General features: G+C 36.0%; 1 protein-coding gene across 2 annotated transcripts in view; it reads right to left on the minus strand.

Moving 5' to 3' along the window:
- Positions 1-339: 339 nt before the first annotated feature.
- The window catches only part of PCF11 (PCF11 cleavage and polyadenylation factor subunit), a 24,789-nt gene continuing 736 nt past the window's right edge, over positions 340-24,392 (minus strand). The window contains exons 2-16 of one of the 2 annotated variants that reach the window (XM_008568228.1): positions 20,636-20,761; positions 18,563-18,751; positions 18,018-18,212; positions 16,023-17,140; positions 15,424-15,604; positions 15,226-15,316; positions 12,716-14,283; positions 10,603-10,702; positions 7,450-7,569; positions 6,812-6,917; positions 4,043-4,226; positions 3,439-3,594; positions 2,991-3,083; positions 2,402-2,437; positions 340-1,454 (exon numbers count right to left, since the gene is read on the minus strand). In XM_008568228.1, coding sequence (XP_008566450.1) covers positions 1,239-1,454; positions 2,402-2,437; positions 2,991-3,083; positions 3,439-3,594; positions 4,043-4,226; positions 6,812-6,917; positions 7,450-7,569; positions 10,603-10,702; positions 12,716-14,283; positions 15,226-15,316; positions 15,424-15,604; positions 16,023-17,140; positions 18,018-18,212; positions 18,563-18,751; positions 20,636-20,761 — 4,479 coding nt within the window. In that variant the 3' untranslated portion in view covers positions 340-1,238. Of the gene's footprint in view, positions 1,455-2,401; positions 2,438-2,990; positions 3,084-3,438; positions 3,595-4,042; positions 4,227-6,811; positions 6,918-7,449; positions 7,570-10,602; positions 10,703-12,715; positions 14,284-14,832; positions 15,317-15,423; positions 15,605-16,022; positions 17,141-18,017; positions 18,213-18,562; positions 18,752-20,635; positions 20,762-24,392 lie in introns of both variants that reach the window. The other variant, XM_008568226.1, reaches the window with a different exon arrangement.

Genomic DNA, 24,392 nt, shown 5'->3' on the forward strand with positions numbered 1-24,392 from the left:
TTAGTATGGAATAAAATGAGACAAAGCCAGGTTCAGATTCTTGTACAACTTTTTAAGTAGACGGCTCAATTTCACCTGTAAACTGGGATACTATCTACCATGTAGCATTAGTTTTAAGTACCAGAGAAAATATATAGAGAGTCTACTAGTGCCTACCACATAGTAAGTGTGCAATAAACTTTCAGTGCTTTATATGCCTCTGCCATCCAATAAATGGCAGAAAAGATTAATCTCAGAGTGCCTGGCTCATGGCAGGTGCCACATTCATGTTTTAAAGAACAGAGAGATGAAAGACACAAGTCATTCAAAAGCCACTCAAGAAATAAATACAAACTTGAAGTTTCTTCATCATTCTATTTATTACATGTATGAATATTAACATCTCATGGTGTCCATCTAATTCAGTCAAAACCAATAAAGGAAAAAGGTTAGCCACGTTTCAAATGAACATTCTTACAGATTCCCCTGTAACTTAAAATAGAAATATGTTCATCTGCATTAAATCGTTTGACAATTTGAAAAATGTTTAAAAAAAAAATCACCTTTAGTACTTAAATATATTTGTTAATATATTTGATGGCATCAGTGTCCAAGTTCAAGAGTAAAATTGCTTCATTAGATACTTTCCAAAAATGGACATCTGGATGGTTCTCTATAGCTGAAGATATATATATATGCAAATATGTCCTATTTTGTTTTTAAAAATTTTCAAATCTGGCTTTTCTATTTGAGAAAAGTCTTGCAGTGCTCTCACAACCCCCTTTTGAAGGATAAACCTAACTTCAGATTTTCCTTCTTTAATCATGGGAAGCTACTAGAAAAAAAAATCTTATGTTGAGGTTGCTGTTCAGTTCCATTTTACCCAATAAAAAGTACAGAAACACTGTCTTTATTTGATGGTGTGCATAAATATTACACTCCATGAATAGCAAAAATATTTTTTATTTATAATTTACAGTTTCACAAGTGAAAATCGTACATTTTTACACATACAATTTCATTTTGTTAAATCTGCACACATCTACAGAACTTTCACACAACAAGCACCTGAAACTGTGCAGGCAGCAGGAAATGCAAATACTAAAATGTATTTATTAACCAAATGATAGCTGAAGGCCCTGCCTCAGCTAGACAATTTAATATAGATATATGTCTATATATACATAAAAAAATTCTTCACCTTCTAGATCCAACAGCAGCTTTTTTAAAAAAAGAAAAACATACCTTTCTCTCTTTATTTAAACTGACTCGACTGTATCATTTTCTGTTTTAACTTCAGTGGATGGTGTTATGCTTTCCTCTGTACAAGCTGGTGGGGTATCAATTTGTTCTTCCTTAACTTTGGGACTGTCACAGGGTTCCTGCAATTCGTTTTTGACAATGTTCAACATAATATTCAAGGGGTTTTCAACTGGTGTCTTGCTGGGAGACGGTGTACAATCAAATGAAGATGTCTACAAAATGAAAAGCTCTATAAGTACTGATTAAAGTTTAAAATTATCACATTAAATGTCTTCTAGTGTATAAGACCCTTGTATGGGCAAAGGAACACACATTTACCAAATGCAATTAAAATACTTGCTTCCCCATGAAACATGCCATATAGGCAACCAAGTAGTAAAACACACGTTGAGCATTGAATATGTACTCAGCGATGAGCTAAGTAGTAACAGCCAAGTTGTAAAAGATATATGGCCAAAAAAAGTTGATTAGATATGATTCTATGTTTAACCCCTACGTATATCCTGGGATTTTTGTAACTATCCTAATTTCAAATACTCCCCACAAGCCATTGCAATATCCTAATATTTTGATGACCAATAGATATCTTCCAAACTGCCTTCACTCCACTTCCTTTGTTTGGTTTAAAAAATGGTCATGCCACAAATATGAGAGTTTGAACTTTTAAGCCCAACAGACTGATTTCTTTTTTAGATTTCATACATGATCATTTAAAAATTTTTCCTATATTAGATGGCTGGATGGAGTACATAAGAAAAAAAACAGCACTAAATGCTACCCATTGCTCTAGAAACTTATTCCCATCATGATCCATCTTATCTTCAGTTTTTCTCACATTTCTCTGGACCTAGAGGTCTAGTAAAAGATATCAAGACTCAGATGGGGAGAACAGAATGCAAGTAATAATTCAGATATTTCACAATTTAAATTATTTGCATATCACAGAAAATGACACTGACGTATATCAGATCCTATCAGTCTGGTCCCCGATATTTAGTGAATGTTAAATGCTAAATAAAAAAAAATGCCAAATGCGACATCAAAACACAAAAACAGCTCATTAGATAAGATTAAAATAACAATATTGCTGTGATGCAAAAATAACAGCAAAATTTATTAATGTAAATGAGAGCAAATCCCATAACCAAAAAGAACTTACATTTTGATAATCTTCATAACATGATGGATGATAAATCTGAAGCAAAAAGAAAAAAAAGTAAATAGCTATTCACATGCATATTCACTTCGAATGGGCTAGCTATTCTGATGATTTTTCTTTTTAAACAAGACAGCTGTCTTTGGAAAGGTGACAAAGCTCATTTGGTCAAAAAAATGAACAAACCTAAAATTTTCATTCTTAAAGAGTTTAAAAGACTGATTTCTCTTTGAACTTGCTTTGTACATTTAAGTATCTAGCCTAACCGGTTTGTTTTCAAGACAGTAACAGTTTTGATAATATATAAATCCAGAATCAAAATAGTATGGTTAGGCAGAAAGACAACAAGATTCAGAAGCCCTAGTCCTGTGTCTATCATTAACTAAGTATGCAACCTCCTATATAAATAAGTATAAAACCAGTTTATTGCTAAGACCCCTTCCACCTCAAACATTTTATGACTCTAAAGTCCAACACCTTTTCTATTAAGACTGAAAAAAAAACATATTATGGACCTTTTTTCAAAGTGGTGAGCTACCACCACAAAATACTAATCTTAACACTTCCTTATAAAGAACAGAACTGAAATTACCTTTCCATCTACTCTAATAGCATTTTTTAAATGCCATTCCTCCTCCTCTTCATCCCAGTATTGTTCAAATTGTTCTTGACAGATCTCACAACTCTAAAACAGAAGCATATAAAATGAAATTTAAAAAACAGAACACATTTAATCCCATTTGTTCTGAAAGTTTAAACAACATCCAATATATAATACAGATACAAAATAGATTTTAAGGAGTCTGCCAATCTTCCAGACAAAAATAGTTAACATTTCACTGCTGTTGGTCACTGCTATTATCAACTATGGTGGTTTTGAAACACAAAGCCAAATTAGAAGAGTAAAATTGTAGAGCCTACAAGAAACCTTAAAAATCAGTAAAAGAGAGACATAAATAAAGTGGTATGTTTATGATTATTAACTTAAAAGAAGTGAGGGGCACTTCCAGAGACAGAAAATTTGAACATTCTTCTCTTACCTCAACTGCTCCAGCTGGTCCAGCAGGTACACTTTGGAACTCCTTTTCTTTAGCCGCCTCCTGAGTTTTGAGGACGACTTCTTCATGCACCTTTTCAAAAAACTGGCTCTTTGCACGTTCTTCCAGATCAGCTATTTCCTCAAATTCTATCCAGTCCTTAAAAGGAATTGATTTTAAAAGAATATTCTCATTTGTTTCTAAACTTAGTGCATTTCTTCAATATAATGCCACTTATGCTCTAATATTGACTATTTAAAATTATACTCTTTCAGCCCCCTAATTAGTATACAACATATAGCAACTAATGAACAATTAAGATCTTAATTTTCCATTCCTCTGGAATTATAACTACTAATTTAAACAAGATAAACTTAAAAAAAAATTCACAGAACCTTGGAATTTTAGAGCTAGAACAAGCTTGTGTACTACTCTTATCTCGACATTACATACTCTTCAAAATCCCTTTATTTAAAAAACATTACATTTTAGGAGTCAAATTTTATTCAGGAAATTCACATTAGCTCTCTGCAATTATTTAAATATACTCTGAGAATGATATAATTTTAACCTAAAAAAATAGTTTGAAGGTATATGCATTACTTACTGTTAAACTGTAGTACCAACGTCTATGAGTGACTTTTCTGCTAACATCTTTTTCAGTTCTATTTTGCCGATAATGCCAGTCCAAGTGATCAGCATATACATCAGTCTGTGATGTTGTAAACCTCATTCCACAAGAATAACACTGAATACCAGTGTAGAGTCGATTTATAACACTATCATAACGCCTATTTTGAAAAAGAAATAATCTTTAGTCCTGATAACATGGCTTATATGGCCTTAAAAAAAGGAAAAAGCCAGTTACAAATATTTCAGTTTTCTGTATTTTAACAATGGTGAAACCAAGAACTGGCTGAAACAGTTAATACCCAAACATCAAAATTACTCTTGAACAGTGTGTTGTTGACCCTCTTTACCTTAACTTTGGTGAATTTTGGAACATGGAGCTTATCCTTATTGATAGGCTTAGCCCAGTGACTTATTTCCTTTTGACTAAAAATGGAATGATCCTGTGCTAGCTAACAAAGCAATAACTGGCCTATTCTTAGCTTGTAGTCAATATCAAGGTGGACACTGAGGAAGAGTTAAGATTTCACCTCTCTAGATCTTTGGAGTTCTGAGTAATTCAACTGCTCCACTCTAATCTAAAGAACAATGACAAAGGTACAGAAGAAATCATAGTATGGGTAACTAAAAAGAAAAATTAGAAAACCAATGGGAAACTGTGGCCAGCCAGCAACAATCAAATTTTTAAATTCTGGACTCCCTATTTGGGAAGAAATAGGTTATATAGTCCAAGTAAGTGAACAAATAGGAAAGTTATTAACTCCAATTAAAAAAAAAAAAAAAGAACAAAGCAAACAAGAGAACACTGGTACTTTGCATTCCAGCAAACAAAATAAATATTTAGTCATAATAGTAATACTGAATAATGATTTAATGAAAAATAGTTTTATAATTACATGGGGGTTGAAGTTGGTAGGACAGTAAAAGAGCTAGCTAAATCTTCACTTTCACAAAGTCAAAAGATTATGTCTAAACTTGATAAATTAAGAAATAGAAAACTAGATATATTACAATAAATAAAGAGGTAAATATGAGGAAAGACAGTTAAAAGTTTTTTAAAAAATGGGGAACAGCGCTGGGTGAAGAGTAGTAGCCGGAGAAGGGGATGCTAGCTTCTATTATAAGCCTTTAACTGTGTAAAAGTATTACTTTGGAAAAATATATTGATTTTAAAAGAGTGAAACCTGTCAGCTGTTTTTTTTTCTTTTTTTTTCCGACCGGTAAGGGGACCGCTACCCTTGGCTTTGGTGTCGCCCCACTGCCCGCACCGTGCTCAGCCAGTGAGCGCACCGGTCATCCCTACATAGGGTCCCAACCCTGGCGGGAGCGCTGCTGTGCTCCCAGCGCCACTGCGCTCCCAGCGCCGCACTCTCCCGAGTGAGCCACGGGCTCGGCCCCAGCTGTTTGTTTTTTGATAAATTACTCAAGGGCCGGCCCTGTGGCTCACTCCGGAGCACAGCGGAGCGCTGGGAGCTCCGAGGCCCCGGGTTCGGATCCTATATAGGAATGGCCGGTGTGCTCACTGGCTGAGTGCGGTACGGGCAGCCCCAAGCCAAGGGTTACGATCCCCTTACCGGTCACAAAAAAATAAAAAATAAAAATAAAAATAAATAAATTACTCAAAAGGATATAATGAATCCACACACTAGAAAACAACTTTAAATGTTTTTTATAAGTAAAATAAGCAATAGAAAATTATGAAAAAATATGCACCAAATGTTATAGTGGTTACCCGTAAAGTGGAAACTGTAGGTAGTTTACTTTCTTGATTTTATTTGTATTTTCTAATTTCGACAATGAATATAAATAACTCATAAAAATAAAAGATTTTTTAAAAAACTTTTTTTTTTCCTTTTTGTCTTTTTTCGTGACCGGCAACGGATCGCAACCCTCAGTGTTGCTCCCGCACCTCGCTCAGCCAGTGAGCGGCCGGTCTGTATGTGGGATCCGAACCCTTGGCGGGAGCGCCGCCGCGCTTCCCAAGCAGCGCACTGTAGCAGTGCGCCACCGGGCCGGCCTAAAAAACTTTTCTAAACGCTGGACTACAAAAACCTCATTTTCTGAACTTCAAAATTATAAGAATACCAATATCAAAAAAATAATAAAGAGAAAATGAAGATAAAAAGGAAGATATGAATAATTATCAATACCTAGTATTTAAACTTCCTAGATTTTCTGCACTAAACAGATATAAAAATGAAAATTTGGGGTGGACTTTTGGCCTAAGTACTTGTGCAGGTGACATTTTATTTACTTTTTTTAAGGTGAGTCAAGTGAAGCAGTTGGAGTGGAGAAGGAACACAGAAATCTGTAACGTTATGATCAATTACTTGTAAACACCACTGCACTTGGACCTGCCTACAGATATTTTTTATTCATTTCATTTTTTTTTGGTGGCTGGCCAGTATGGGGAATCAAACCCTTGACTGAAGATATATTTTAAAAGGGGATTTAAAAACAGGCTTCCTAAAGATTATTGTTATGTATATTTTACCACATTTTAAAAAATACGAGAATATTTCAAAAAGCTTATGAAAAGATTTGTATTGTCTTCCAATTCTATTTTTCCATGAACTTTCTGAAGTACCCTCATACGGGCTTCCTAGATTTAGAACAATAAAAGGGATAAAATGAAATAGCACTGGGGCCGGCCCGGTGGCGCACTGGATAGTGCGCCGCTTGGGAAGCACGGTGGCGCTCCCAATGTCCATCTCTCTTTTATCTTAAATAAAATTAGATTACATACTGTTTCAACTCTTCAACTGTAAAATTTGTAAGATCTGGAACATCTTGATCTTCATTTTGATCTTCCTCCTCTTCAGGGGTAGGCTGAGAAGCAACTTCATTTACTTCTTCAATTGAGAACAGACATACAAATTTCTCAATACCATTCTCCATGTATTCTTTTTATAGAAACACTATAGTGTTATAAGCATATAGAGAAACCCATCTAGTCTATTTAGTACTTCTGATTTAAAGTTTACTGGCCATGAACCTAATACAATTCTTTATTTTGATAAGTGATGTTAGGTCTGATCTCTTAAAAGTCAATCTTAGTGAAATTTTATTTCATCAATATTCAAATAACTTTCAAAAACTAAGTTAATGTAGAATAAATAGTAAGAAGTATGCACATGATATTTGCAAGAATGTTAGTTAACAGAAACAAATGTCCACTATAAGGGTAATATAATTCAATCTTAGAAAATTTTAAAACATTTCATTATAAACCAATTGTATTTGATTTTCAAAAAAACAAAAATAAAAGTTATACCTAAGAATTTAATTATTGTAAGCAGGGACCATTATCACAACATATCATTATATCACATCATACATGTCTATAACTTAATGTTTTGTGTACATCAAGTATACCATACTTACGTGTTGTAGCTGAATCAGGCTGGGACAATTTGAGAATTCCTGTTTTTAGCAGTTTTGAAAACAATTCATTGACATCCACTTGACTGAGATGATTATCAGGATATGCCTTAGGAAGGGCTCCTTTAAAAAAATAACGCTCTTATAGTGAAAGTAGAACTTAAACGTACAAATTATACTAAGCATTTTTTAAAGTTTTCTTCAAGATATCCTACCAATAATAAATTTAAGGAAATCTTATTGATGGGTTTAATTATTTCAAAAGCTCTTAAAATTTAAGTTTTTATATGAGTCAACAAAGCACTACCACTTGAAAATATATTCTAGAACAAAAAAAGAAAATTAACACTGAAAACACTGACAGCTTATAAGGACACATGTATTATCTAAAAAAATCAGTCTGACCCACTTTTGCCTAATTAAATCCATGCCAAAGAAAAGCATGATACAGAGGACAGAAAGCCTCATGCTCCCATTCTCCTATGCAATGCAGAACCACCTCCAGGTCCAACTTTCTACCATTCTAATTCTCTATTTCCCATTTTCTAACCACATTGGAAAAGGTAGTTTTGTACATGTAGAGTACCATCTCTTAGCACAGATTTCTAGGGAAAGGGGACGGAGAAGAACCAAAATCTAAGTGAAAGTACTCTTGACCCCATTGCTCCCTGACGTGACTATCTAGAGGAACTGACGCAGGGCTGATGACCATGTGGCTCAGAGCATACCTGCCGCTGTGACCTTTGCCGAATTAATGCCCTTGCAAAGCAGCTCGGGCTACTGCTAAATGGATGATAGCTTATAAAAGTGTCAATAATTTGAAAAAATGAAACAAGCCTAACAATCTTCTCTTAAATTCTTTGGTGAGGAATCAATCCAATCCCGTATATTGTTAAGCACTATTCTAATAACTGTAATTCTTTAACTCAAACCATAAAAACAGTATGTTAATATATTTGTTTGTTACTATTATGCATCTCTCTATACCTCCAGAAAAAAATTCTGAACCACTAGAAAGTCCTCTTGGTGGCAGAAATTCAATTTGCATCCACAACACACATAATCCCTAGCATTTATCACCGTGACTTATACATAGTATGCTAATTAATGTCTGTTCAAATTAAATGTCTGAATGCAAGAACAAATAAATCAACCTCAATAGTTAATCGATTACAGTAGCATTTCACACACTAGTTTAACATTTACATTAAACTAGAATTAACTATATGTCTAAGAGGCATAATTAGCTATTCACACGTCTGGTGGTCAGCCAAGTTTAGTGATCATCAAGAGCATGAACTAGGAAACTGGCTCCTGGGATTCTAGCTAGAAATTCCACTTTCCAGTTGTATGACATGATCAAGTTGCCTATCTGAACCTCAGTTTCCTCTACCTGTAAAATGGTTATGAGGTTGTTATGAGGATTAAATGAATTAATATTTGTAAGGCAGTGAGGTGCTTGGCACTATATACTGTATTTTTTTTTAATCTTTTCTCTTTTTTGAGAGCTCTTTTCTAGAATTTACACAATATTTACTAAACAAACAAAAAAACTATAGATCTGCTACACTATAAACTCTTTGAAGGATGAACCTTATTGAATTTACCCTAATACACAGCAAATGATCAATGTATGACTGAATGAATAAATGAGCATGGGTATATCTACTACTGGGAAAGGGTTTTCACTTTCAAGTTAAAGAAAGAACCTTGAGAAAAAAGCTGACTATAGCACCCTGAATACTATTCACACCTCTTCTAAAAATAAGTACAACTTGAAGAAGGAAGACATACTTAACATCTCATCCAATAGCCCCAACCCAAGGAAATAAGTGACACTGGTATGTTCTATATATACACCCATGTAACCCAAGGTTGTAAATGCAGTTTTTGCACACTCTCTCATGACACTAACCCAATACCCAATCCTCTACTCAACAACAAAAAAATGAGTTCTAAAGGAGTATACATTAAATATAGCACTTTACAAATCATAACATACTTTTGCACATATACTATCTTATTTCTCTTCAAAAATAAAAAAACAAAAAAACTCCCAGGCATTACTAACACGACCATATCTTATTTACAGAGGAAGAAACTGAACCACAGAGAAGATACATGCTTACACCCTGCTCACCTATGAAGTGGCAGGGTGGAGATTCTAACCCTAGTCTTCTAACTTTAGATCCCAAATTCTTTTCTTCTCTTTTCATTATAGTAACAACCAAAAACATCAAAAATATGAATTAATCTAATTGTCCACCAAGAAATTAAAGCCAATAACCTCTCAAATTAATTGAATAAATTTCTCAAGATGACACAATTTAAGAACTAATCATAAAACAGAGCTTGGCTAGGACTTCCCTAATTACTTCAAAAGTTTTAGAAAACTCCATTAACTTATAAACTGAATAACTGAACGCTACCCTAAAGCATATTTCTGAAAACAGCTTTTGACTTGGAAATTAAACCAAGTATCACTACTATTAGGTTGGGCTAATTCTCAATACATTAACTTTGCAGTTATGTTACAAATCACCATAATTTATATACTTCTCACGACATATTAAAACTAAAAGCCCTCCTATCCAGTAGTTAACTATGACTCACCCCATGGTAACAAAGATGCTTATCAGGAGATGCTTATCAGGGGACCTGGCTAGAAAACCAGTTTTTTCTATTTGAGTGCCCATAAAGACATATTAATAAATCAATTTTAGAAGGTAGTGTCCCTTGTATGCACTTAGTAAATGTTTACTGGGTCACAACACACATACACACACAGAAAAATTCAAAATATCAAATAAATGAGATTTCTGAGGATTGTCATTGATTTCATTCTAACGCAACAGAAATGTCACATCCCCACCCCACATCCCACCTTCCACCCAATAGGGTTCCTTACATTTTTTTTATGGTCTTCAAGTCCTGTCTAACCATGTGTAGTTGTAAACAGTGTCAGTGTGAATACACATCAACGTAAAAAAAAAAAAAAACTCAGAAAAACAACAGAACACTTCAGCCAGATTAACTTTCTCTACATTGAATATGCCCCTCTCAAAATTGTCATTTTCTAAAACTGACAAAGTTAGCCAGTCAACAAAACAATAATTATTTGTCTTTTGAAAAACTCAAGGTTCAGAAAATACATACCTGAAGGATTCTGAACAAATGCTCCAGGATTCTGTGGATGTACTGGTAAAAACTGTTGTCCTTGGCCAAATGCTACTGGCTGAGCAACACCAGTCAGAACCTTTAAGATAAAACTTGATTTTAAAAACATCCTTTCTATATATTAAGTAAAACTTTAACATCCTAATCACATAAAAATATTCAACAGATGCAATATGGCTGGCTTATATGACAATAAAGATTAAGAAAGGTAAATTGGCTGGGTCACTTCACTTCTAGGTCTTCTACAAGCAGGAACAATAATACTTTCCCTTACCTGTTTCATAGTTATAAGGAACTGAGAATGTGTTGAAATTTCTTTGAAAAGTTTAAGATACCATGCAAGCAAAAGGTAGCCACCAACTAGCTGTATCATCTTATACAAGTCACTTTACCTTGATGATGCTTTCCCTTATTTTACAAATGTAAGAACTAATATCCAGCAACGAAACCTATACGCAATCACAGGGGCTAGTTAGCAGCAAAGTTTAGGCCAGAACTCCTGTCCCTTGACGCCTTTCCAAAGATGTCAAAAGCCTGCTTTACTTAGCAGTCTGAACTCCAGGTGACCATACTGCTTGGCTACCATCTTTGAGTATAGTTATAGCGGGAGTACAATGTAGACTATGAAAGACTCAAAGGGAATGTTAAAAAATAAGTCATAAATCAAGTACTGTCTGGAATACAAATACAGTGGTTGTATTCCAGAGGAATGCAGGAATTCTACGTGTTGTTGCTACGTAAATAAACATCCACTTATAAGCCTCGTTCAATATCCAAGTTAACTTTCATTGGTGTATGTAATAAAAACCCCACCAATTCTGTGTAAAATGCAGGAATTCTACGTGTTGTTGCTACGTAAATAAACATCCACTTATAAGCCTTGTTCAATATCCAAGTTAACTTTCATTGGTGTATGTAATAAAAACCCCACCAATTCTGTGTAATATAAGAAGACGAATAAGTCAAGTCCCATTAGAGAGTATCAGTCAATAACGGTATAATTTCTTTCAAGGACATACAATAGAGTAAGTCTAACTAGGTAGGCCAACTATTCTTTCAAAGCATTGCGTATGAACAGAAGACCACTTTCTATCAATAATGTTCCTAATGTGCTTTTAGAATCTTTCTTCTATTTTACATTTTCTTCCACACAATCTTACTATTATAAAATGATTTTGTACCAGTAAGAAAATGTCAGTACCCGGAAAAAAAGTAAATTTTGCCCAGGAGAATTTCACCAGGCACCTAAAAGTAGTCAAATATTAATTCATCTGAATTACTCACAAATTGTAAACACATTTTCTTTAAAATTATTTCAATACACATTTTTAAATGCATGCAGAACAAGTGAAAGAATACCAAGGGGCAACTGTACGTGTTTAGGTAACTAGAGCATATTTGGAAGGCAAAATTTGCCATGCTGACGTAACTGGACAGGTGGTAAAAAGTAGGAAGGAAGACAGGATGAAAAAGAAAAATGGAGATTGTAAAAGTATGGACAGTTTGATTTTGTTTAACTCAGGTTAAGGAAGTTCTTGGTCAAAGAACAGTCTAAAAGATTAATCCTATGGTTACTTTAAAGCATTTCAGGGCTCAAGAGTTCTACAACATAGCAGAGGTCTACGAAACACAATTGTATGATACTGTACTTCATTAGCTTTAAAGCAAAAAACAAACAAAAAAACAGTGTGTGCATGTGAGAGAGAGAGAGAGAGAGAGAGAGAGAGAGAGAGAGAGAGAGAGAAAGATATTGAGACATTTCACCAGATCCTGAAAGGGCTAAAACCAATTCTGGATTTAAGTTGCAAATCTCATTTCCAAAATACTCTCATCCCACTCTCCTAGCATGGGGGATTTTGGAGTACATTAAAAACTGCTTAGCTGGCCAGTTAGCTCAGTTGGTTAGAGCACAATAAGGTCAAGGGTTTGTATCCCCTTACCTGCCAGCTGCAAAAATATATAAAATAAAATAAACTTCTTTGCAATCTACATAATAAACTATGTACTGAAAACCTTCCTCAAATCCTAGAAACATTTTAAAAAATCGTTTACTTATCTGCATGTAATTTTGAAATAACTACAACAGACTTACCTGTTGTGATGCCTGAATATTGCCTACTGTTATTGGAGCAGGTAAATTGCCAAAGTTTCCAAACTGAGAACTCTGAAGATTCTTCTCATCAAAATAGTGTCCAGAAGCTCTGTTAAGGGGATTTGAGAAACTCTGGTTTCCAGGGCCATGTGGTCCATTAAAATTTGGTCCTTGAGGTGAATCAAATAATTGTTCATGTCTTTGAAACTGTAGTCCTTGAGAGGGGGCATTAAAAGCATTACCAGGTGGGTCACTATAAGGACCAGTCTGATTGAAAGATACTGAATCAAGCCTTTGTGAAGGATGATTGTCATATCGTGTGCCTTGAAGACCAAGAGGAATATCAAACCTTGATGCTTGCTGGTGTTGTGGACCATCAAATCTTTGAGGTACACCATCAAATCTTGTTTGAACCTGCTGTCCAGGAGGTCCATCAAATCTCTGTGGGCCTGGCTGACCGGTTCTTTCAAATCTAGGACCTGGCTGACCATGTAACCCATCAAATCTTGGCAAGAGTGATGGCTGACCTGGCTGCCCATCAAACCTTAAAGGATGACAGCCTTCAAATCTTGGACCACCTTGACCCAGAGGTCCTTCAATTCTCAGGCCACCTCCTGGTACAGAAGGACTCTCAAACCTCATTCCACCTCCTTGTTGGACTAACGGTCCTTCAAACCTGATGCCAACCCCTGGTTGACCATGTGGACCCTCAAATCTAAGGTTCCCACCGAGCTGATTATGTTGTCCTTCAAATCTCAGACCAGCTACTGACTGACCATGGGGGCCCTCAAACCTCATTCCAACTCCTTGCTGTAACAAAGGGCCCTCAAATCTGATCCCACCTCCTGGCTGACCATGAGGTCCATCAAACCTAATTGCAGCCCCTGATGGACCATGACCCCCCTCAAATCTAAGTCCACCTACAGGCTGGCCTCGGGGATTATCAAATCTAAGTCCACCCACAGGCTGACCATGAGGTCCCTCAAACCTCAGACCACCCACAGGTTGACCACGATGTCCCTCAAACCTCAGACCACCCACAGGCTGGCCCCCTGGTCCTTCAAATCGCAAGCCACCTGCAGATCCCTCAAATCTCAGGCCAGGGGAACCTTCAAACCGAAAACCTCCTCCTCCTCCTGCCTGACCAATTGGCCCTTCAAACCGCAGGGGCGTCCCTACTGGTCCTGGAGGACCTTCAAATCTCAATGGACACCCACCTCCTAGCTGACCTTGTGGTCCTTCAAATCTCAAAGGACCTCCTCCCCCCATTTGTCCTGGTGACCCATCAAACCGAAGAGAACCTGGTGTAGGAGGTCCATCAATTCTAGGGCTTAATTTATTAGGTCCTTCAAAAATCATCTTGGTTGGGCCATCCCTCGTTACCGATGGCCTACTAGGTCCATCAAATAACGGTCTATCTTCGGCTAAAGCCGTAAGACGCTGATTTGTATCAAGGCCGGCGAATCTTGACGCTGGGCTATCTACAAATGGTTTATCTGCATCTTCATATCTAGGTCGCTTAAGTGGAAAACGATCATTGAATGGAGATCTCTGCTCTTCCCGCACACCTTTTAAAAAGAAAAAAAAATTATTTTCACTAAACCTGAATTTAAATCAAATTATCTTAAAATCCTTTATCTATATTCATGACAATGTTTATCCAAAGATATATATAACTATCTCACTATAGTAGAAGGGAAGGAAGAGACAGTATCACACAGTAGATAAAGAGGATGCCCTTGAGGGTCATATATACCAGGGGGGAAAAAAATATCCCCATCCTGTAAACTCACTAATTATTAGACTTTGAGAGCAAGTTACTTAACCTCTCTGGTTTTGTTTCCTATCTGTAAAATTGAGGATAATATATATTTCACTGGGTTTTTATAAAATTAAATCAAATTACATATAAAAAGAACCTAGGGAAGTACCTGACAAACAACTGGCCTTATAAATTATTGGCTCCCTTCCCTTCCCTTAGAGGAAAAAACGTAACAAAGCAAACAGAAAAAACAGTAGTCTGAACAGTCACAAAAATACATCCCCACTTAGCTTTGTTTATTTTCCCTTCACTCCTGTGTGATTCAATAGGCATAATCTGATTTAACTTTTTCTACCTTTAGCAGAGACTTGCTCGTCATGTCTTCTCCGGCCCTCATGGGGTGAAAGATTCTCAGCATAAGTACGACTCCCAGATATAGGAGAAAGACGTCTTGCTCTTTCACTAAATTGTTCTTTTCTGTCAAACTGTGCTCCACTATTCCTACTTGCATGTTTACTTTTGGATGGCTCACATTCTATTCCAGACAACAAGGCATCAGTCAAAGGGTAGTCAAAAATATCAGGATCTAAGAGATCAAGTCTTGGAAATGAATGCTGAACCTGTGTCCTTTTCAGTTTTGCTTTATGTTCATAGTAGGTTAATTCAGCATCAGATAAGAGAGGTTTCTTTTTTAATCCACCTTTATTTTCTTCTGTAGGACTATCCCGTACATTGCATCTATGTTTACCTTCTTGATACTGAAATAGCTGTCGAATTTGATGCACAACAACAAGGAACTCATCCTGTGTAATTTCACCAGATGCTAAACGTTCACTCGTCTGCATAAGGGTGACAAAAGGAAATTAAATATTTTTAAATATAAAAAGTACTTATACAAAAATTGGACAAAAGAGAATGACTATATAAAATTAATCATAGTAACTACCTTTTGAAGTAATTCTCTTTTGCTTGCAAGAGTTAACTCTTTAGGAATCTGAAGATTGGCATCTACACTTAATCGATGCTGCTGCTTTGGAGCTCGAGGTGACAAGATTCCTTTAGCGCTTGACCAGCTCTCCCTATGCCTTAGATGAGGAGATTTGCTATGCTCATCACCCTGTTGTAAACTGAAACCATAAAAGCAGTATGTTACTTCAAAGATGTTTTTTAAAAAATACTCAGGATCACATTTAAGGATCCTTTTTAAAGGATCTGGTTAAAATGAATATATGTAACCATAAACAACAATTAAATAATTAAGAGCACAAGATATGAAGTCAGAAAAATAAGACATGAATTCTGATTCTTCCATGTCCTGGACTGCAGCCTTAGGTAGATTAATTAACCTTTCTAAACCTCAGTTTCCTTATCCGTAAAATAGAAATAATAATGTTTTTTGGGTTTTTTTTACCCACAAGCTTGTAAGAATTAAATGGAAAAATAAAATACTATGTATAGGACCCAATAAACATTTTCCTATTTTTAAATTAACACTACCTTTTTAAATGTATACATTATTCTACTTGATTAAAAATGTTAACATACCTTTTATTTTCTTCCCAACCAGATTTCCATCTTTTGGTAGACTTGGAACTTTGCCAATTTTCTATATTCTCCTTAGGTTCAGTGCCTGACTTTGTAGAATGTTGATTTGCATTTTCTTGTGGTCGTTCCTCATCAGTCTTTTTCATTCTCCTTGGATCTCGAATATCCTGTTTAGTACCTCTCTTAGCATTTCTTTCTTCCCTGGAAAGTGGTGTAAACTCTTCCATATGTGACTGCTTAACTCCTGACTGGCGAATCTTTCCAGCTTTGGGTGTGGAAGTTGGAGACATACTCCTTTGCCTTCGTTTGGGTGACCGCCTATCTCTTCTCTTGGGGGAATGTATAATTGGTGACCGAGACTTGGGTGATCGTGATCTTGACCGCTTTCTAGTACTTGATCTCCCTGGCTTTGTCCCCTGTTTTTCCAATTCTTCTGTTATTGTATCCTGTTTTTGTACAATGCCATTTATGATTTTACTTCTACTTCCAACCAGTCTGTGTTCAGATGATTTCATGTGCTCATCTTTATCCTTTTTTTCTGCCGTTTTTCTCTTCTCTTTTACATCATCATCTTTGCCATCCATCTTATCCTGAAGATGTTTTTTTAATCTTGGATCTCTCTTGTTCATATCAGACAACCTCATACTTTCAGATTCTTGATTCTTCAAGTCTTTTGTATGGCATAATTTGTTTTTTAAAGGTGATGGTGATTTAGATTTAGATTTAGATTTAGAATCTAACTGGTCAAGTTCTTTCTTGGTTATTTTTTCACCTGATTTACTTTTTTCTTGCCTGGATGAATTTAGTTTTTCAGAGGATACAGTTTTACTTGTCTTAATATCAGATTGGCTCAATGTGTTCATTAGGAATTCTTTCCTGTGACTCTGATCTTTTCCGTGAGAAGAATGTTGGCTCATCCTGTTAAGACGGGGATCCCGATTAGTTCCTTTCAAATCCTGAATTTGTAAGGATGGACCTGGACGGCTTTTCTCAGGTTGCACAGGAACCTGATGGGGAGCTTTAACTGCAATAGGGGGAATTTGCGAAACATGTAATTTGGATGGTGCAGATCCAGGACCTAAGTTGGATGTCTCCTGTTGAACACTAAGAGAAACTGCCTGAAATACAAAATAAATGCCCACGTTAATACTGTATAACAAGCAGATTATTTGTCAAGAAATTGAAAACTAGGAACTATAGTGCTTATTTCTAATGTATAAGTAAAGACTGTAATGAAGAGAGTCCGTGTACCTAAGTGGCCCGTAATTTCCTGCTAGTCCTTTACTTTGGGGTTTTATAATATAATCACTAGATGGAATGAACAAAAAATCCTTCTTCCTAATTATTCAGTATTCTGAGCCAGACTGCTCCTAAGAAATTACTAAATCACTACACTCAAGCTTCACATGAGTTAAAGAGCCATTCCAGCTAAATTCTGTCATAAAATTTAGTTCCTCCCAAAGTGGCACTGTTGAACTCATAAAATTCTGCCTTCCTGAACCTCCTTACTCTCAAATAAGATCAGGTGCCAAGTAAAATAACTTAGTATAAGATCATTCATGTATAGAAAGACATAATCTTCCTGGCCTCCTTAATTTTGTGATAGCTTTTCTCTTGTAGCCTTCTAGGAGCCTGATTTCTGCTCATGAAGCATAAGTTCATAAAACATTAAAGACTATGTAAAAATATTCACCACAACATACCTACCATCTGAGGAGTGAAATATTAAGTCCACAAACTATAATGATTAAATAAAACTAAGTCGCTACCTTATAGGACAGAAAACTACTTGGAGGAAATAGTGTAGTTCATAATGAAGTGAGTTTTAAAGATATAAAAATTTGGTCTAATAAATATACCATAATTTACAAAATAAATAAAAGTGGAAAAATACACTATGAATAAAAGTAACGTTAATGCAATTAAAACACAAAATTACTTCTCTATTAGAAGACAGATTTACAATACTTAAAATACCAAATCTCCCCTACTTACCAGTTGTGCCTTAGCTTGCTCTAGCTCAAGCTCCAGCTTTTTCTGCTGAAGTTCTAACAACTGTTTTTGCTTTGCCAGTAATTGCTGCCTTATTAGTTGTTCTTGGGTAAGATTCTTTTGTATATCAGGAACAATTGGAGAAGTGGACATGCTGGGGGAACTGACCACTGTGCCAGGTGTTGAAGGTTCCTCAGGCTATAAGAAAAAATAATTCATTAAGATAAATATAGTTAAAAAGGAAGCTGAGGGGTAAACATTATCAGCATAATACTATCCATAATCTTACACAGCTGATCATGTATAAAAGCAAACGGAAGACTTAGGAATTTAAAACCCAAAATGAAAGTTACATAATATTTAAACAAGGTGAATATATTTTTAAGTAAGAATTTTAAATATATATATACTTTTATTATTACTACTTTTTCAAACTGAACTGAGCGAGCACAGGGTATTCTATTTTTGCTTCCTGGCAACAAGTTTTAGAGAAGTCAAAATTTGATAGTTAAAACTATTAGTTACATACCATTCACATTAAAACTTACCGATTTATTTAAAAATTTAGGATTCACATGGATGCTAGATGTATTCACATTGGGGGGTAGAGGTTTAATAGGCCAAGCAGGATCTAATGAATTGACTCTGACATCCAGGGCATAAAGTTTCTTCAAAGGGAATATTTCATCCCATGTGGAACGTAATTTAAATAAACTTTTTCTAGTATTTTCATCCACCTGGAACAACAGAACAATTCTATGGCTTGTTAAGTTACTATAGAATGTTTTATATATTAAGTATAAAGCTATGTAAATCTCTGCTCTACTTCACATATAGAACTATACTGCCCATTCATAAATATATCCAACAGTAATAATTCATTAAAGGTGCATATGGTTTGCAAATGTAAAATTAATCTATTTCTCCTTCAAAAATAATTAGAAAAAAAATAAAAGTCATTATCACCTAGCCTTCACGCAAGCAAACAACTAGGCAAATCTTTGTATCTTCATAAGTATAAAATGTTTCACATTCTAGGGCTTGATATAACACTCCTAATGTTACTCTTACCCTGGAAAAAAATATAAAACAACCAGAAAATGGTTTACCTGATGGCTTACATTATTGACAATATAATTCAAAGTCAAAATTAAGACAAAAGTATCTCTCTAATCAATCTTCTGCAATAAAATATGGTTGGAACCTATGAACAAGCCATTTATGGTATGGAAGGCATCTTAATAATTGAAATTCACAAAATTCTTAGCCACTGATGAACTTTAGTTTTGTATAACTTATCTGCACACATTTGTGAACATAATAAAAAGTTTTTAGAAAATAGGCCATCAGGTAAGCCTAGTACTGGAGAAAACTGAGTTAGATTTTTAAATTTAGGACAATTAAGCCCTAACTACATTCAGATCTTTAGATAATTATATATTTACAAGTCATTTTTATCAACTGTAGCGTTAATGCCCAATTAGATTCAGTAAAGTTATGCAACCAAACACCCAAATAAATTGGAACATATTGAAACTGAAACCAAGAGATTGGTTAAGTTCCCAATAATGCAAAGTTGGCTTCTCCTTAGACTACAGCCTCAGGTAAGCAGTATTTAGCAAAGGTCTACAATACACTATAAATTAACAAGTTCTTTAATGCTATATGAAATATAGCTGTCCAAATTTCTTTTGTATATACTATTTCTTTTCTCTAAGAATTTGAAGAAAAAAATTACTCAAGTAGTAACTGTATGTTTTCTGTTCTAACAAGAATAGTTCTTCCAGAAAAGCCTAATTCTACAAATCTGGCAAATGATTTCTCCAGACAAAATAGGTGCATCTACTAAAACATAAGAACTACCAATTACTTATGTAAGTGCCCTGTTGCTCAGTGTGAAAAATAAAGCCTGACAGGCAGAGAATTACCTCAGCAAATCCCTTGTCTTCCTGAACATAATAGTGTTAACCAAAGTACGAGATACAATGTTATGGAAGGAATTTACAATCTCTAGGTATAGAAACTAACCAGCCTTTCTTCTAGACACTAAGCGGGGGGGAAAAAAGGTATTTCCAAAATAACCTAAAGCAATTAACTGGTCCACCTTTGACACATACCTACAACATTCACATAAAAACAGACTTGAACAAAGTAACAAAAAAAGGAAACATTTCCAGAAAAAAAAAAATCAGATGTTTCAGAAATCAATCACGGCTTGAGACACACTGGAAGATTATGCTTTTTTTTTTCAGATAGTAATAGTGAAACATCCTAATTCTAGAAATTTAAACAACGAAATTTGAAGTACTCCTGGTAGTTTCAGATCTTTTTGCCCATATTCCAGTGATAAAACAGACCTTCAATCAAATAAACTCAACCTTTTATTAAAAGCACAATTCTAAGAGCAAACCCATCTATTCTTGAATGAATGTAAAACCCTAGAATCTGTTTCAAAAATCTAACATTAACTTTAGCCACTCTCTTTGAAATGGTACTTAACAATAAATATCCAAGAGAATACATTTCACCACCCAAGAAAACCCAACACAAGGCAAGTATTTATTTAATCAGGAACACATTTCTTAAAAAAAAAATTCAAATGTTTCTAAATGCATATATACCTTTTCAAACACACAAATAAATGTTGCAACTAGATTTTTAGTAAATGCAGTGAGATACTCTCTTCCAACGTTTTTCACAATAGAATCCATAAGGTACATAACAGGAAGCTTCTCTGAGGAAGGAGCCTGAAGTAATAAAAAGAAACTGAGAAGTTTAGTATAACGAATTGCCACCAAAGAATTACTTTTAAAAGTGAGTTTTAAACCTACAATACCGACCTCTATTTTTGTTGGTACTAAATACTTCTGAACTGATATTAACCTTTATGAAACAAGTGTTCAAGTTCTCATTTCTTAAAGTGATCTTTAGGCGAGCATACAAAAGCTCAGAATTACCAGGGGGAAAAAACAGTACACTCATTTTTAAGATTCAATAGTACTTCAGGTTCATGTGGTAAAAAGTGTTTTAAGTGACCAAAAAAAAGGAAGGAGGGGAAGAAATCTACAATCCAAGTGTCAGCTTTGGGACCCATATTAATGATGTGCCTGGACTTAATTTTAAGCAAAGCTTTTAAGACCTCTGGTCGAAACCCTAATTTCCATAGGTACATTTTATATGTTAAAGTCTGTGAAGCTTTTGTTACCTGTAAAATCATTAGGATTACTTCTCTATAATCCAAATGGAACAAAAGAAATCAAATACGCTTCACATATGACGTCAATGGCCAAACACTTAAACTTGCACGTGAACATGCAGGAAGATGCAAGTTTGTTACTGATACAAGAAAAACTGGATGAAGCAGCCGCTGAGTCATGTAAATCAAGTTGAACTTGACTCTGGAAACCAGGATTTGTCCTGAAGATTTTCTTCACATCATGGACTCTCCGTCGAAATTTTTCCTCTGACCTGCACCAATGAGGGGTTCTAAATTTGTGCAGAGCCAGTGTGGTGATGCTGTTACAGGTGGCCCTTTCCAAAGTAATGTCGCCCCAGTTCAAATGCAATGCCTACCCATCACTGGCATTTAGAAGGCACAGCAAGCTTCCAGAAAGCATCAGCAGGTTCACAGACTTGTTGAGGAGCAAGCATTAAGACACACTGTGTAAATTAAGTGTTAAATGACTCCACAGGAGCACCCATGAATTAAAAAAACAAAAACAAAAAAAACCCTTACATTACTTTATCCCCATTTACCCATTCCATGTGTATAGGAATTTTAACCCTGAAAAACACTTACCCATAGCTACCTGTAGCTAGGGTAGGCTCACAGTTCTGGAGTACACAATGCCATCATATTTCACAAAACCAACTGCCCATACAAGTGTGTGGAAATGCTCTTGCTTCTGTTAACACCTTTACAACGAAAGTTGGCTAAGGAAATCTGATTAACTCTGTATGAAAACTTCTTTTAAGGTACTAATAAAAGGATTCAAAAGGCCACTGCATGTGGGTAAACTATATTAAGTTCCAACATGTCAAATGCTTTATTGCTTTGTCTTTATCTTACCATGTCATGTTTTACACCATTTTAGTCATTATTGTAACTTCTGAAGATAAACAGGCTCTCTTCAACACCCAAATCTGTTCAGTAGGCTAATTTTGTATTGTACTAGTGAAATCCTTATATGTAATATTTTTTCGCTATTGCTGCCTCATGGGAGGGGTCAAGTTAGGTGTGATTCCATAAGTTTAGTAATGCTGAGATGCTAAAGAATAAGGACACAACCATTCACCTCCAGAAACACAAAACCAAGCCAGTTCGCTACCAAATGACGGAAATCCCTCCCCTCACCCTCAACCCCCACCCCGGATTAAGATAGTTCCCCCAAAGTGACTTTTACATCTTTTCCTCAATCTGGCTTTACAAAAAATAACCAGGAAACGTGTGCCCCCAAAATTTCATCTGTCTTTTATCAGCAAATAGTCCACCTATTTTCACCAAGCTGTGTAGCGATACACAAATACAAGTTTTATGTGGTCACTATGCATTTAGATTCTCGAAGTTCTTCTGGATCCTTTAAAAACCAGCAAGGAAACTGTTCTTTGAGTGACAACCTGAGCTGCTAAATATTAGACACTGTGGAATACTAATACCCAAAATACAAGATAATTAGATTTTTTAAAAAGTCGATGTTATTTTCTTAAAAATGCAAGTGCTGTTTTGTTTCAAAGGAGGCATTTAATGTCACTTAAACCTTCAACAAGGCAAAAACTAAGTTTTCATGTCCAACATGTTTGTGGTACCAATAAAAAGGATGTTGAGTATGAGAAATGCTTCCTTTTAAAATCTCATACTTTAAGAACAGCTGTTTCACACAGACATTCACAGGAAAAGGTGAACGACACTTGTATTTTAGCTGTCAGACTGAGCATGATAAACTTGTTGAGCCCTTTAAAAAAAAGCCTTATTTTTGTCCTCTTTAAACTAAGGTATGAAAGGACCACCTGAAACCGTGTATCTTGTGAACGGATTTACCCAAAAGAGTGGATGGAACCTAAAGAATGAACCCAAGTCACTTAAAGACTTTTGTTTAAAACACACAACCACGTAGATAAAAATAAGTGTTGGAAACAAATTCTACACCTTACAAAGGTAAATAAAAAAGACAAATACATATTTTATATGTTTTATTCACAAATTTTATAATACCAGTCACACATTTCAAAACCATTTATTAGAGTCAGACCACTCAGTTTTACACTAGACAGAAAACGCCTCTAAACAATGTATTGGTGGTTGTTGTTAAAGTGGCCTTTTAAAAGGGGTTCACTCTACTAAAAGGAGGCTCATCCTGATCACTGCAATAACTAACAACTAGAAAAAACTAAACCGTAAATACAAGCTTGAAAAATAACTTAAAACGTAGTACTGGGAAGCTATTAAAACTCATTATAACTAAGTTTAACAGCAACTTTACTTAAATGACATATCGCTCCCACATGAATCCACAGAAGAGGAGGACTACAGGGAAATATAAGGTGGCAAAGGACCACTTCCGTCAAGGGGTGAAGAAAAGCACGCCTTCACTATCAGGGAAGGGAGAAAAGAGAGAAAAGGAAGAGGAGGAGGGGCTGAACTTTTCAGAGAAACTACAAGTACTTGTTACCCACTGGGCCAGTTCTCCACCTACAGGTTGGATAAGATCTCCTCCCCCTCCCCACCCAAACCCCACCCTCAACGCCAATTTCCCATATTTGGGGGCAAATTAGACCCTCCGATAGGAGAATGAAAGCTTCATCTAGCCGCCCCCACCCCAAAATGGGGCTGACGGGTGTGAGCAGCTGCCTGGCTGGCAGGGAATGGATTCTCCTCTCTTCCCTTTCGCATCATGTGCTTTTCAGGCGCCATGTTGGGCTCCTAACAGGCGGCTGCTCCACTCGGGGCCAATTCCCTATTCCCACCCACCAACAGCTCGCTCCCAGGTCCCCCTTCACCTCCTTCCAACCCACAGAGCACAATTACCCAAAAGGGTACTGGGGGAAAATAGGATAACCACTCCCCACCTTCCCAGGGAGCTAAAATGGTTTAACTCCTCCCCAAACCACAAACTGCCTTTAAGTCTCCCCCACCCCAAAGGGCTCTACTCAAAGCGTGTGCGTGTTGGGATATACAATGCGGTGGCCTACATAGGGAGCTGGTGAGCGGAAGTGGGACTCCACCCTTCATCCTCCCCTCCCTCCCCCTGGAGAGGCCCACGCTCGAAGCCTGGGCCAAAGACCGAGCCTGAGTTGGGGGGGGGGGGGGGGGGGGGGGGAACACTTGTCCCCCCTTTGGATGGAAGGGAGACCTGGGGGGAGGAGGACATAAAAATCAGG

The sequence above is a fragment of the Galeopterus variegatus genome, unplaced genomic scaffold (assembly GCF_000696425.1).
Source record: "Galeopterus variegatus unplaced genomic scaffold, G_variegatus-3.0.2 Scaffold389, whole genome shotgun sequence".
Lineage (NCBI taxonomy): Eukaryota > Metazoa > Chordata > Mammalia > Dermoptera > Cynocephalidae > Galeopterus > Galeopterus variegatus.